The sequence below is a fragment of the Chiloscyllium punctatum genome, chromosome 1, assembly GCF_047496795.1.
Source record: "Chiloscyllium punctatum isolate Juve2018m chromosome 1, sChiPun1.3, whole genome shotgun sequence".
NCBI lineage: Eukaryota > Metazoa > Chordata > Chondrichthyes > Orectolobiformes > Hemiscylliidae > Chiloscyllium > Chiloscyllium punctatum.
In genome coordinates, this window is record NC_092739.1 from 141,195,024 (window position 1) to 141,211,573 (window position 16,550).

Sequence of the window (16,550 nt, forward strand, 5' to 3'; positions counted from 1 at the left end):
TCACGATCCTCAAAAAAAATCTCACCTGTCTTCAGTGGACAAGCCTATATTTTAAATGGTAACCCAAAGTTCTAGATTGTCCAACAGGAAACATCCTTTTCTCATCCACCTTGTCAGAGGCCGTAAGGATCCTGCATGTTTCAATCAAGTCACCTCTTACTCTTCTAAACTCCAGCAGATATAAATCTCCTCTTTCAAACTTTCATCATTAATACCCTGGGAATGGGCAGATGGCTTTGTGTCTGAAACTTTCCCTGAACTGCTTTAGCCGCATTTATGCCATTCAAGAATTCACTAATGTACAGTATCCCAGATGCAGGCTCATCAGTGCCTGTATAACTGAGGTATAACCACCCTACATTTGGATTCAGTTCTCCTTACAATAAACTATAACATTCCAAAAGCCTTCTTATCACTTGTGGACCCTGCACAGAACATAGAAAAGTAAAAGGAGTAGGATAGCTAGCCCTTCAAGCATGCTCTGCCTTTCAATCTGATCATGGCTGATGATTGAACTCAGTATCCTGTTCCTACCTTCTCCCCATACCTTTTAATCTCTTTAGCCTCAATAATTGCATTTAACTCCTTCCTGAAAACATGCATTGTTTTAGCCTCAACTATTTTCTGTGGAAGAGAGTACCTTAGGTTCACCACTTTCTGGATGAAGAAAATTCTCCTCATCCAAGTCCTACCCTTTGTCCATAAACTGTGACCTCTGGTTCTGAACTTCCTGATCATTGAGAACACCCTTCCTGCTTTTACTAACGAACCTTTCATGATTAATGCATTAGGAAATGCAGATCCTTCTGCATCTCAGAGTTCTACAATCTCTCATCATTTAGAACACTTTTTTTATTCTTCCAACTGGACAATTTTATATTTTCCAATATGATGTGCTATTTGCCCAATCTTTGCCCACTCATCTAATCTGTCTGTACCCATTTGTAGCCTCCTTATGTCCTCTTCACAACTTTTCTACATACATTTGTCATCAAATTTAGCAACCATACAGATTTGAAGGCCACCGTGCCCTGATTTAAGAATATTTTAAAATGTTTATTTGTTTGCGTTCCACCAGAGTATAGTACTGGCAAAAAATGTCCATTTGAATGTCTGTAGAATTACACATGAGAGTAAATGTTCCGCTAAAATATGGGGAGTAAATATTAGCAGCATTGGATTTGACATCCACTACATACCTTGCCCAGCTTTCCTGTTAAAGGAAGGGAAAATTGTGTAGATTGGACAAATTCCTGTGACCTCATTTGAAATGGAAAATGTGTACATGAATTTGCTGCAGCACTTCTAATAGGAGAGGATATACTTAAAAGTTTACCTGGATAACTCCCATTACAAATATAAACATAGAAATTTATAATGGATAAAGAGAAGTGTGAAGACAGACAAAATACTTTTAATGTATCACTACTTTATAATCAGAGTTGTCAGGAATAGAGACAGTATTATATTCCGAGGTTATATTTGTTTTGCACCTGAGAAAGCTCCTAATACCTCTCAAAACATTTTCCTAAGTAAACCTTAAAATTATTTTAATATTTTTCCTTAAATTGCTGATACTCTACCACTGAACTAGTTGAAATTGTGATCTAATTTTAATCTATTTAAAAATCTCAATTTCATTTATTGTACAATTTAGATTTATTTTAACACAAAAAGCAAATTGAAATTATCAGCAATTTGAATATTTAAACTCTGGCTCTTGTTCAGGGTTCTGAACGTTGGTCAACAGAGAAAAATCACAAAGCAAGTCATCCCAGTTGGTTTTTCTTTGGCTGCATTCAGCATTCTGGCTTTACAACTTAATGCTGACTAAAAACTCAGCATGTGGAGAGTCACAACGAAATCCAATATTGTACTATTCCATATCATTGTATACAATAATCAACTTACTTGCAAAACTAGACAAAATAAAAATCAAGTGGTGAACTAGTTCAAATTATTTAGCTCCACTGCATTCATCTAGTACTCGAGAAAAGTGATGATTCATCATGTGTACCCAGGTTAATGAGCTACTGAAATATGGGAAGCAGAGTAAAACTTAAGTCCAACATTACGAACCAGTGCATAACAATTAGAAGAGAGAAACCTGCTGGATTTTTCTACCCCCTAATCAAGTTATAATGATGTACAGTGCAGTGTGATTCATTGTTACCCTGTCAATAAACAAAACATTTTATCTAAATCAAATGATTGTCAGTTTAAATTGCACTCCACACATCTAAGCATAAAATCTCAGTTGACTCTGAAGTACAGTACTATGGGAGTGATGTACACCTAAGGTGTGATCTTGCAGATAAGCCATTAGATTGAGACCCTGTATGTCTTCTCAAAGAGGCGAAAAATGGAAAAAGGCAAGCAGAGAAGCTCCAACTGAAGCATCTTACTCTGCCGCCATCTCGTCTAAACATAAAGACCTTGGCCAATTACTGCCCCATCACTCTGCACCTGATTATCAATAAAGTATTGAAAGGGGTCATCAACAGTGCAATCAAGCATCACATGCTTTGCAATAACCTGTGTGGTGATGCTCAGTCCAGGTTCTGCCAGGGCCCACTCAGCTGTTGACCTGATTACACACTTCATTCAAGAACAAAAAAAGAGTGAGGAGAGAATGACTGCCCTCGAGATTAAAGAATATGGCATCAAGGGCCCGAGCAAACTTAAAGTCAAGGGGAAAATTCTCCTCTGGTAAAGCCACACCTACCACAAAAGGAAGATGGTTGTGGCTGTTAGAGATCAGTCATCTCAGCTCCAGGACAAGTCAGGAGTGTGATATTCCCTGATAATTGCACAATGTTCAGCAAATATCGAAACGGTTCCTGGCCAAATGCAACAAGATCTGGATCAAATATTCAGGTTTTGACTGACAAGTGGAAATTTGTGCCATACAAGTGTCAGGTAAGTACCATCTCCAATAAGAGACAATGTAACTGCCTTCATGGCGTAGGATCTTAGAGCAGGATAAAAGGCTGGCACAATATTGAAGACCAAATGGCCTGTATTGTGCTGTACTGTTCTGTGCTGCATATTTAATAGCATTGCCATCATTGAATACACCACTATCCCCATTCTTGGGGTTACCATTGACCAGAAACTCAACTGGACTAGCTTCTGACTGGCAACACATCCACAAATATTCATTCCCTCCAACTAATGCTCAATCGTAGTATTATGTACCATCGATATGATGCATTGCAGAACTCCACCAAGTCCTTACTCAGCATATTCCAAACCTGTGACTACTACCATCTAGAAGGAAAAGGGCAGCAGATACAGAAGAACAACACCACCAACACCTGCAAATTCCCCTCCAACCCACTCACCAGCCAGATTTCGAAATATATCGCTGTTCAATGTCACTAGGTCAAACTCCTGAAACTCTCTGCCTAACACCATTCAGGTGTATCGACACAAACTGGACTGCAGCTTACCACCATCTTTTCAAGGTCAATTAGGAATGGACAATCAATACTTGCACAGCCAGCAAGATCCCATGAATTAATAAAAATCAATTTGGAAAATAGATGGTATGTTAGCTTTTACTGCAATAGGATTTGAGCACAGAAGCAAGGAAGTTTCGCTTCAATATGTACAGAACACCAGTGAGACTGCTGCTCGAGTACTGTACGCAATTCATGTCCCCTTGTCGAAGGGAGAATACGCTTGTTTGCAAGAGTGTGTAGTGGAAATTCAACAGACCAATTCCTGAGACGGTAGAACTGCTCTATGAGGAGAGAGTTAGGAGACTGGGCCTGTATTCCCTTGCATTTAGATGATGAGAATGAATCTCAAAAATTTATTAAAGGACTAGACAGAATGGATGCAGAAAGGAAGTTCCCCGAGCTGTGTGGTCTATCCCAGAAGATACAGTCCCAGAATAATACCCAGTAAGTAAAGGACAGCAATTAATCAAGTCTAAATAAAAATGAACTCCATTTAGGAGTGGCATGTGCAGCAATGTCTTCATACATAGGGTTGTGAATCTTTGGAATTCTCTACCTCAGAGGGCTGTAGAAGCTTAGTCATTAAATAAATTCAAGACAGAAATTGGTAAGTTGTTAATTACAAATAACATCAAAGTAGATGGGAATGGTGAGAGAATTAAGTTGGATGATCAGTCAAGATTTTGAATGATGAAGCAGGGCAGAATGGCTGAATGGTCTACTGCGTCTATGTTCCTACACTCATATCAATGAATTTGGAAAAGCATTGCATAAGTCCATCAACTGCTGGAGTCTTTTCCTTTTAGCAAAGGCCACATCACTGATGTATTTGTGATGTCACAGACTTTTATTTTTCCATTAAAATAAGCACCTACTTGCTGCAAAGAAAGATTATCACTGGAAGGAGAGCTGAACAGTTGAGTTGGTACTGGAGTTAGGATGTTACGTTTGGGTTTACAGAGGTAGCTGGGACAGGGAGAAACACATTCAAAAGACAAAGTTATTGAATGTTTGTCAGGGAGTATCACAAGATGTTTATTTGTTATAATGAATGGGTTTTCAAATAACTTGGTAATCACTTCCTCAGTCATCACTGGCAGATTAAGTACACAGCTGATCACCTTATTGCTTAATAATGGAGCTTTATTTACTTAGCTGTGGGAGAGTATGCTTAAAAGTGGCAGCCAGCAGCTGCATAAACTCACCATACTCCTCCCGAAGGTGCTCCAGAATGTGCGGCTCATAACCTTCCTTCTCTGGAACTTCAACAAAATCATCGTCATCGTCATCATCTTCCTCATCGGTCCCTTTCATCTGTCGAAGCAAATCAAAAGAAAACCTGTCACTATCGCTGACCTGTGAAACATCCTAATTATACTCTTCGGAAATGACAGGAGCACTTAACTTTCTCAGTGAGTAAATGACAGCAATCAATCAAGTCTGAATAACAATGAGCTGCGGACCTGAAAATTATTTTTGTATAGAATCTACCCAGGAATTTATGAAAGGTGAAACACAACCCAAGGTTTAGGGTGTTATGGCTTTCAGCTTGCACACTGCACATCAAACACTAAACAGAATTTATGAGTTTTAATTTTCTAAAAGGTGCAGTCGGAGGCGATGTAGTGCTACAATGCATAACATATAATGTCCTTTTTAATAAATGCAAGAAATTCCACCATTTTCACTGTTTACCATTTTTCAAAATATGAAGTAAAATTAGGATATTTAGTCATAAAGAAACTAATCGTGCACTTCTCACTATAGAGGATAAAGCTCAAAAAAAAGGCTGATTCATCCTGAAAAGCATATCTCCTAGAATAGAAATAAAAGAATAGGCCTTCCTTTTTTTTGTTTTATATATATTTACTGCGTGGATTTCAAAACTGCTGCATGCAGGTAACAATTGACCATCAATATATCCTCAGTAACGGAAACACCTTGGCCAAGAAGGCCCAGTTTACCAATATACATTATACGAAAATAAGGGTATTTAGAGTTAGATGTTGTGTGGAGGTGAAATTGGCCACCAGTAAAACAAATCGGCAACTGTGAATACGTAATCAGGACTGTAGTTCATTCAAATTTTGTTTCAATTCAAATAGAGGTGCAAATTTGCCACAGTTTATGCCCAGGGCAAATCAAAATCTTCCATGATTTGGTCACCTTCCAGTCACCTCAAAATTCATTTATTTTGGAAAATGCCCAGTTCTTATATAGCCAAAGTAATTATGTAAAATAACAATACCTATGTCATATAAGAGAGGGCTCAGAAAAGATTTGTTAGATCTGTTTTAGGGTGAGGGACTTTGGCTACGTGGATAGACTGCAGATGATGGGGCTGCTTTCCTTGGAGAGAAGGATGAGAGAAAATTTAACAGTAATATTTGATGGGGAATGTTAGTGGAAGAATCAAAAACAGAAGGACTGTAATTTAAGACAAGAGGCAAAGAAACAATGGGGAACTGATGAAAAGTTATTGAAACTAGTATTTCATATTAATTAGAGTGAAGGGGACAGATTCAATTGTAACTAAGAACATAAGAAATAGCATGAATAGGCCATTTAGCCTCTCATATCTGTCCTGCCATTCTTCAAGTCTGTAGCCTCATTCTGTGTCAGTTCAGCATAATCTTCAACTCCATGATATTTCAAATACATATCCACCTGCTCTTTAAATACTTTGTCATCTCCCCTCCATAACCATTTAGGGTACATGATTTCAGACATTCACTACCCTCTCGGAGAACAAATCATTTGCATCTCAATTTTAAATGAGTGATTCCTTAGTTGGTAACTATGAATAAGATTGTTCAAGATTTCCCTATGAGTGGAAACATCTTCTCAACATCCACATTGTTAAGCCCGAGCAGAATGTTGGATGATGCAATAAGATCACTCCTCATTGCCTGCAGTACTCCAGCAGCACTCTCAACAACAATGTCCAGTTGTAAGACGACTTTATTTTTAAAAGCCAATCCCCTAGCATAAAGTCACAGAGATGTACAGCATGGAAACAGACCCTTCAGTCCAACCCGTCCATACCGACCAGATATCCCAACCCAATCTAGTCCCACCTGCCAGCACCTGGCCCATATCCCTCCAAACCCTTCCTATTCATATATCCATCCAAATGCCTCTTAAATGTTGCAATTGTACCAACCTCCACCACATCCTCTGGCAGCTCATTCCATACACGTACCACCCTCTGTGTGAAAAAGTTGCCCCTGAGGTCTCTTTTATATCTTTCCCCTCTCACCCTAAACCTATGCCCTCTAGTTCTGGACTCCCCGACCCCAGGGAAAAGACTTTGTCTATTTATCCTATCTATGCCGCTCATAAATTTTGTAAACCTCTATAACGTCTCCCCTCCGCCCCCGACGCTCCAGGGAAAACAGCCCCAGCCTGTTCAGCCTCTCCCTGTAGCTCAGATCTTCCAACCCTGGCAACATCCTTGTAAATCTTTTCTGAACCCTTTCAAGTTTCACAACATCTTTCCGATAGGAAGGAGACCAGAATTGCACGCAATATTCCAACAGTGGCCTAACCAATGTCCTGTACAGCCGCAACATGACCTCCCAGCTCCTGTACTCAATATTCTGACCAATAAAGGAAAGCATACCCAACGCCTTCTTCACTATCCTATCTACCTGTGACTCCACTTTCAAGGAGCTATGAAGCTGCACTCCAAGGTCTCTTTGTTCAGCAACACTCCCTAGGACCTTACCATTAAGTGTATAAGTCCTGCTAAGATTTGCTTTCCCAAAATGCAACACCGCGCATTTATCTGAATTAAACTCCATCTGCCACTTCTCAGCCCATTGGCCCATCTGGTCAAGATCCTGTTGTAACCTGAGGTAACCGTTTTCGCTGTCTACTACATCTCCAATTTTGGTGTCATCTGCAAACTTACTAACTGTATCTCTTATGCTCGCATCCAAATCATTTATGAGGAGAAAGTGAGGACTGTAGATGCTGGAGTACCAGAGTTGAAAAATGTGGTGCTGGAAAAACACAGCAAGCCAGGCAGCATCTGAGGAGCAGGAGAATCGACATTTCAGGCAAAAGCCTGATTCCTGAAGAAGGGCTTATACCCGAAATGTCGATTCTCCTGCTCCTCGGATGCTGCCTGGCCTGCTGTGTTTTTCCAGCACCACATTTTTGAACTTCAAATCATTTATGCAAATGATGAAAAGTAGAGGACCCAGCACCGGTCTTTGTGGCACTCCACTAGTCACAGGCCTCCTGTCTGAAAAACAACCCTCCACCACCACCCTCTGTCTTCTACCTTTGAGCCAGTTCTGTATCCAAATGGCTAGTTCTCGCTGTATTCCATGAGATCTAACCTTGCTAATCAGTCTCCCATGGGGAACCCTGTCAAACGCCTTACTGAAGTCCATATAGATCACATCTACTGCTCTGCCCTCATCAATCTTCTTTGTTACTTCTTCAAAAAACTCAATCAAGTTTGTGAGATATGATTTCCCACGCACAAAGCCTTGTTGATATCCTGAATCAGTCCAGCAATAAAGATCAAAATTTCATTTCCCTTCTTAATTACACCATGCAGCTTTCATGGGTGTTTCATGGATAAAAACACCCACATCCCTCTGTACTGCACTTGTTTGGTCTCTCTCCATTCAAATAATACACTGCCTTTTACCAAATACATAGGGACATTAAACTCCATCTGCCAAGTTTATGCCCACTCACTCAAACAATCTATATTCCTTTGCAGATTCCTCATGTCCTCATCATAACACGCGATCTGAAAGGGAAAACCTTGCAGTGCAACAGCATATAGGCAGAGAGCAGATTAGGTGAGTCCTTCTCACAGAGAGCCAAATGACTGCTTTCTGTGATGGAGCAATTCTATGATTATTGTACATCAGGGAAACTACAACTAAATGATGCTGATGAGCAGTGCAATAAAATTGCCCAATACAAAAAGAAAGCAAAAAAGTGCTGAAAACTTTGCACAATCATTAGAGCACATTAGAATAGAATGAAGTGAAATATATTCTCTCTCAATTTAAAGGCAGATTATCAGAATGATATCATTTTGTTAAACTTCTTTTGATCTTTATTGCTGACTGATTTGGTATAGCTTTTTGTTAAAATGCTACAAAAACACTAAAATGCATCAAAATGCATTTAAATGTTTTACTGGACTTAATTTTATTGAAATAAAACCAATGAATTACTCATCGCTGTATCATCAGAGCAAATTAAGCTAAAGGAAATGGTTATTCTAAATATTTGAATGGTTGAAAAAACTTGCTTCCCTATACATTTTGTTTTGCGTAAAATCTTAATAGAATCATAAAATAAATTCTCCATGGTCTAATTAATTTGGGAGGCAATCTCAATTACTTCCCACCCAGGAAATCAGTTTTGCTCTGTCTTAAATAAGTGTCTGTTACACTCTAAAAAATGATGTTATAAGGCATCCTTAGACAAGTGAACTCTAAAACTTCATTTGTCATTCTGCAGGCTTGATGGCTATGCATTTAAAAACCCATTCTATCTTATAAACTAAAAATTAAATGTACTCAGCTGTGATAGTCGTCATTGCATCTGCTATTTATATGCTAATATCCTTTCGAGAAGGTCCTGCAAATTATAGCACTCAAGTCAGGTGCATCTACCCTCAACCTCTAACAATACAATATAAAAAAAATTCAAAAGATTTGTGGCAAAGACTTGTAAAATCACAACTAACTTGCATTGTTGATCTCTGACAATTTCAGCTTACATTTATAGAGACATACCTTACTGACAAATTATGAGTCAATAATAAATGAGAAAGTATGTACAATCATAGCTCACAAGAAATTTTTTTAAGCAATAGTCAGGTTTAAAGTCATGTTAAATGCAAGACTGTGATACTAAACGCTTATTAGAATTCGTGGAAAATATTTTCACAAATTATGGTATCAATTTAAATATCTTGGGCTACAGTTATGCCTGTTTTTATAGACGTTTATTAATTTGACTGCAGTTTTGATGGAAAACAATGGAAGATTAAGAACCTAACTGAAATAAATAAGTACACAACAATTCTGATTATTCTCCACTGAGCTCATGCTTTTCCATAATACAACTACATCTTGCTTTAATAGATCAAGGTCATAGCAGTTAAGCTGGAATTTATTCAGAGGAGATTAGCTCTTTACCAGCAATTTTCATAATAATTGAAATCTAAAAATGTTAATTTATGCAAGTTAAAAGTTCATTTCTTCAGTGCCACCCAAAATACACTGCTGGTGGTAAATAATTTTCCATATTTTAAATGAAGGATGGCTAGTTCTTTAAATGTCTTGATGACAAAATAAATGCTAAAAAGCCAGGAATAGTGCAGGTCCAATTGGGCACAAAGGAGAAGGCATATTGATAATTAAAATGTCACAAACAGGAAGAAACACAAAAAAGGTTACCCCCTTAAATTTACAGGACTAAAGTGAAAAAAAAACAGAAAAATTTTGCTACAAGAACACAAAACCTCGACAGCATTTCTGGGTACTCCATCCTTTTCAGTATATATTGGCCTCACAGAGAACGAAGTGTAATTGGGCAGAAAAATCTTGGACTCTAAAGGTTAAGTAGCAAATTGAGATGACAAAATCAGGGCCGTATTCCAGAGAATTTAAAATAATAAGTGTTGATTTGAGTGACGGTTTCAAGATATTAAAAGTATTGGATACAGTAGCTCATAGAAATAATTTCTACAAGTTGAGAATCTTGGACTGGAGAGATAGAGTCAGAGATGCATAGTACGGAAACAGACCCTTGGGTCCAACACATCCATACCGACCAGATATCCCAACCCAATCTAGTCCCACTTGCCAGCATCTGGCCCATATCCGTTCAAACCCTTCCTATTCATTTACCAGTAAGATGCCTTTTAAATATTGCAATTGTACTAGCCTCCACCACTTCCTCCCGTACACGTACCACCCTCTGCATGAAAAAGTTGCCCCTTTGGTCTCTTTTATAACTTTCCCCCCTCACACTAAACCTACGCCCTCTAGTTCTGACTCCCCCATTCCAGGGAAAAGACTTTGTCTATTTATCCTGGCCAGGCACCTCATCATTTTATAAAACTCGAAAAGGTTTATAGCCTCCGATGCTCCAGGGAAAACAGACCCAGCCTATTCAACCTCTCCCTATAGCTCAAATCCTCCAACCCGGACAACATCCTTGTAAATCATTTCTGAACCCTTTCAGGTTTCACAACATCCTTTAGATAGGAAAGAGACCAGAATTACATGCAATATTCCAAAAGTAGCCTAACCAATATCCTGCACAGCCACAACATTACCTCCCAACTCCTGACCAGTAAACGAAAGCATACCAAATGCCTTCTTCACTTTCCTATCCACTTTCAGGGAGCCATGAACATGCACTCCAAGGTCTCTTTGTTCAGCAACACTTCCTGATTATACACTTACCATTAAGTGTACAAGTCCTGCTAAGATTTGCTTTCCCAAAATGCAGCACCTCACATTTATCTAAATTAAACTCCATCTGCCACTTCTCAGCCTACTGGCCCTTCTGATCAAGATCCCGCCGTAATCTGAGGTAACCTTCTTCGCTGTTCACTACACCTCCAATTTTGGGGTCATCTACAAACTCACTAACTGTACCTCTTATGCTCACATCTAAATTATTTACATAAATGATGAAAAGTAGAGGATCAAGCAACAATCCTTGTCTCATGCCTCCAGTCTGAAAAACAACAGTCCACCACCACACCTGTCTTCTACCTTTGAGCCAGTTCCGTATCTGAATAGCTAGTTCTCCCTGTATTCTGTGAGATCTAACCTTGCTAACCAGTCTCCCATGGGGAACCTTGTTGAAAGCCTTACTGAAGTCCATATATATCACGTCCACCGCTCTGCCCTCATCAATCCTCTTTGTTACTCCTTCAAAAAACTCAATCAAGTTTGTGAGACATGATTTCTGAGGCACAAAGCCATGTTGACTATCCCTATTTCATTCCTTGCCTTTCCAAATACATGTACATGTACATTCTGTCCCTCAGGATTCCTTCCAACAACTTGCCCACCGCCGACGTCAAGCTCACTGGTCTATAGTTCCCTGGTTTGTCCTTACATAGAACATAGAACAATACAGCACAGAACAGGCCCTTTGGCCCTCGATATTGCACCGACCAGTAAACTATTGTCAGCATGTCCCCCTACACTATCCCATCAACCACCATGTGCTTATCTAAGGATTGTTTAAATCTCCCTTCTTAAACAGCAGAACCCTTTTTAAACAGTGGCACCACGTTAGCCAACCTCCAGGTCTTCCGGCACCTCATCTATGACTATCGATGAAACAAATATTTCAGCAAGGGGCCCAGCAACCACATCCCTAACTTCCCACAGAGTTTTAGGACACACCTGATCAGGTCCTGGGGATTTATCCACTTTTATGCATTTCAAGACATCCAGCACTTCATCCTCTGTAATATGGACATTTTGCAGATGTCACCATCTATTTCCCTACATTCTATATCTTCCATGTCCTTTTCCACAGTAAACACTGATGTAAAATACTCATTTAGTATCTCCCCCATCTCCTGCAGTTTCATGCAAAGGCCACCTTGCTGATCTTTGAGGGGCCCTATGCTCTCCCTAGTTACCCTTTTGTCCTTAATGTATTTGTAAAAACCCTTTGGATTCTTCTTAACTCTATTTACCAAAGCGATCTCATGTTCCCTTTTTGCCCTCCTGATTTCCTTCTTGAATGTGCTCCAACTGCCTTTATGCTCTTCTAAGAATTCATGCGATCTATCCTGTCTCTACCTTACATATGCTTCCTTCTTTTTCTTAGCCAAATCCTCAATTTCTTTAGTCATCCAGCATTCCCTATACCTACCAGCCTTCCCTTTCACCCTGATAGGAATATACTTTCTCTGGATTCTCGTTGTCTCATTTCTGAAGGCTTCCCATTTTCCAGCCATCTCTTTACCTGCAAACATCTGCTGCCCCCAATCAGCTTTTAAAAGTTCTTGCCTAATAATGTCAAAATTGGCCTTCCTCAAATTTAGAACTTCAACTTTTATCTGGTCTATGCTTTTCCATCACTATTTTAAATAGAATTATGGTCGCTGGCCCCAAATTGCTCCCCCACTGACATCTCAGTCATCTGCTCTGCCTTATTTCCCAAGAGTAGGTCACATTTTGCACCTTCTCTAGTAGGTACATCCACATATTGAATCAGAAAAAATTCTTGTATACACTTAAGTTCCTCTCCATCTAAACCCTCAACACTATGGCAGTCCCAGTCTATGTTTGGAAAGTTAAAATCCTTATTAGCTTTACAGATAACTGAGATTCCTTTAGAAATTTGTTTCTCTATTTTCCTCTGACTATTACGGGATCTATAATACAATCCCAATAAGGTGATCATCCCTTTCTTATTTCTCAGTTCCACCCAAATAACTTCCCTGGATGTATTTCCGGGAATATCCTCCCTCAGTACAGCTGTAATGTTATCCCTTATCAAAAATGCCACTCCCCCTCCTCTCTTGCCTCCCTTTCTGTACCTCCTGTAGCATGTGTATCCTGCAACATTAAGCTGCCAGTCCTGTCCATCCCTGACCATGTTTCTGTAATTGCTGAGATACCCCAATCCCATGTTCCTAATCATGCCCTGAGTTCATCTGCATTCCCTGTTCAGCCTCTTGTATTGAAGTAAATGCAGTTTAATTTACCAGACCTACCTTGTTCTCTGCTTTGTCCCTGCCTGCCCTGACTGCTTGACTCACTTTTTTTCTCAACTGTACCCGTCTCAGATTGATCTCTTTCCTCACTACCTTCCTGGGTTCCACCCCCCAACCTTAATAGTTTAAGTCCTCCAAGCAGCTCAAGCAAATTTCCCTGCCAGTATATTAGTCCCCTTCCAATTTAGGTGCTATCCATTCTTCTTGGACAGGTCACTTCTACCCCAAAAGAGATTCCAATGATCCAAAAATGTGAATCCTTCTTCCATATACCAGCTCCTCAGCTATGCATTCATCTGCTCTATCCTCCTATTCCTACCCTCACCAGCTCACAGCACTGGGAGCAGTCCGAATATTACTATTCTCAAGGACCTCCTTTTTAAATTCCTGCTTAACTCTCTACATTCTCCCTTCAGAATCTCATCCTTTTCCCTTCCTCTGTCATTGGTTCCAATGTGTACAATGACCTCCAGCTGATCCCTCTCCCCTTGAGATCATTCTGCACCCTGTCTGAGACATCCTTGATCCTAGCACTAGGGAGGCAACACACCATTCTGATGTTTCACTATATTCGATATTTTAGAAGTTCAGATATTTTAGTAGTAAAATCAGAAACACAACTACACACAAAGGGCGATCGAAGTCTTGAACTCTTTCATAAATGTAAAATATGGAATGTGAATTTATGATTTTAGATCAGAGATTAATATGGAATTAGGTCATAGAACAGTCATTACCGCACTGAAGGGCAGAGCAGGGCTAAGAGGCTAAATGACCTGCTTTTCTTCCTATGGTGATTCTACTTTTGATGATCCCTGGTTGTCAAGCTTCAATTATCATTTTCCATAGAAGAATAAAAGGGACAGTAGCAACGTGGATATAAAATTGGCTGTGACTAGGAACAAAATAATTTGTCAATGGATTGAGTTTGAGGGACTTGGTCACACCCAAGGTTTAAGCAAATAGACAGGTGACCATGAGAAGACGTAGGCAGTCAGTGCAGGAGTCCCCTGTGGCTACTGCCCTCTCGCACAATTACTTCGTTTTGGATACTGTTGGAAGGGATGGCCTAGCCGAGTATAGCAACAGTAGCAGCTAGCAACACAGATCAGCGTTTCTGTGGCTACAAAAGAGACTCCAAGATGGCATGCTGCCTCCTTGATGCTAAGGTTAAGGATGTTTCTGAGCAGGCACTGAACATTCTCAAAAGGGAGGGTGGGCAGTCAGAGATCATCGTGAACACTGGTATTAATGACATAGACAGGTAGAATGACAAGGCCCTGCAAAGGGAGTTAGGTAGGAAACTGAAAAGCAGAACCACTTGGGTTAAAATCTAGAGATTACTCCCTGTGCCAGTGATAGTACAGTTAAATACATGGTTAAGGAGCTGGTCCAGGAGGAAGGGCTTCAGGTATGTGATCATTAGGATGTCTTCCTGGGCAGAAAGGGCCTCTATGAGGAGGACACGTTGAACCTAAATTGGAAGGGAACCAATATCCTGACAGGGAGATTTGTTAATGTCGCTCTGGAGGGTTTAAACTAGTGTGGCAGGGAAGTTAGAACTAGAGCAATAGGTCTGCAAGTGAAATGATCGAGGGGGAATTAGAGACTAAGGCAAGTAAGACAAAGAGAAGTACAGACAGGGAGAGGTTACAGATCACAGCAGGATTGGCAGACTAAAGTTTGTTTGTTTAAACTTTGACAGGTAAGGCAGATGAAAGTATAACATCACAGAACTATGATGTTGTAGCTATTATAGAATTGGTTGCAAGAGGAATAAGACTGGCAACCGAATGTTCCAGGATTTAGATGTTTCAGGTGGGATAGAGAGAGATGTAGAAGAGGTGAGGGAATTGCATTACTGATTAGGGAGACGATCACAGCTGTACTGAGACAGGACACCTTGCAGGGCTCATCTAGCGAGGCCAGTCGAGGAAAAGGAAGGGTGTAATCACTTTGATATGATTGTACCACAAGCTTCCCAGCAGCCAGAGATAGAGGAACAGGTTATTGAAAAGTATGAAAATGACAGGGTGTTGTGGTGAGTGATTTTAATTTCCCTTGTATTGACTGGGACTCGCTTTGCCCAGGCACTTGCATGTTGAGGGGGCAAGATTTGTTAGGTGTGTCTAGGATTTCTTGAAGCAATTTGTAAATAGTTCCATGAGGGAAGAGACCATACCAGATTTGATATTGGGAATGAGCCCAGCCAGATGTTCAGAGTTTTAGTGGGGAGCATTACATGAACAATTAACAATTTCATAACTTTAAATTACTTATGGATAAAGATAAGAGTCGTCCTCAGGTGAAAGTACTAAACTGGGGGAAGACTAACTACAACAACATTAGGCAGGAACTAAGGAATGTAGACTGGGGGTGGCTGTTTGAGGGCAAATCTGCAGCTGGAATCTTTTGAAGGCTAGTTGGTTAGAATTCAGGACCAGCACGTTTGTGTGAAATTGAAGGATAAGAATGGAAAGATTCAGGAACCTTGCAAGACAAGAGACATTGAGAATAGTCAAAAAGAAAAATGAAGCCTATGTAAGGCTTAGGAAACTGAAGACAGACATAGTCTTCAAATAATACCAATAAAGCAGGAAAGAACTTAAACAAGGTGTTAGGATAGTTAAAAAGGGACCATGAAATTATCTTAACAAACAGACTTAAGGAAAATCCCAAGGCTTTTCTCCACATATAAGGAGCAATAGGTTAGCTAGGGAATGTGGTCGAAAGTAAAGGAGGAAATTGATGTGTGAAGGCAAAGTATGTGGATGAGGTCCTTAATGTATACAATGATTCTGTATTCATAAAGGAGAAGGACATGGTGGACAATGAATCGAGACGGGGTATATTGATATTCTAGGGCGATCAATATAAAAAAGGTGGTGGGGTTGGATGTTTTGAAAAGCATCAAGGTAGACAAGTCCTCAAAGACTTGATGGAATTTATTCCAGCATACTGAGGGAGAGGAGGCAGGAAATTGCTGGGGCTTGTACAAAATCTTTGTATCCTCTCTAGTCAAAGGAGAAGCCCCAGAGGATTAGAGAATACCCAATATCGTTTCTTTGTTTAAGAAGGGCATCAGGAATAATCAGGCTGATGAACCTTGCATCAGTGGTAGGTAAATTACTGGAGAAGATTCTTAGGGACAGGATTTATTCATATTTGAAAAAATATGGACTTATTAGTAATGACTCCCGCAGTGGAAGTCATTTCTCACAAACTTCATTGAGTTTTTTGAAGAAGTGACAAAGATGATTGCCAAGGGCAGAGCAGTAAATGTTGTCTACACGAAAACATCCAAACAACTGCAGTTGCTAGTAATCAGAAACAAAAACAGATTATAATTACTC

At 39.8% G+C, this 16,550-nt stretch overlaps 1 protein-coding gene across 5 annotated transcripts in view; it reads right to left on the reverse strand.

Annotated features, from left to right (window-relative positions):
- uvssa (UV-stimulated scaffold protein A) overlaps nucleotides 1-16,550 on the reverse strand; it is a 114,059-nt gene that overhangs the window by 60,371 nt on the left and 37,138 nt on the right. For all 5 annotated transcript variants that reach the window (XM_072575783.1, XM_072575773.1, XM_072575764.1 and 2 more), the window contains one exon: nucleotides 4,670-4,778. In XM_072575783.1, the coding sequence (XP_072431884.1) occupies nucleotides 4,670-4,778 (109 nt within the window). The remainder of the gene's footprint in view (nucleotides 1-4,669; nucleotides 4,779-16,550) is intronic.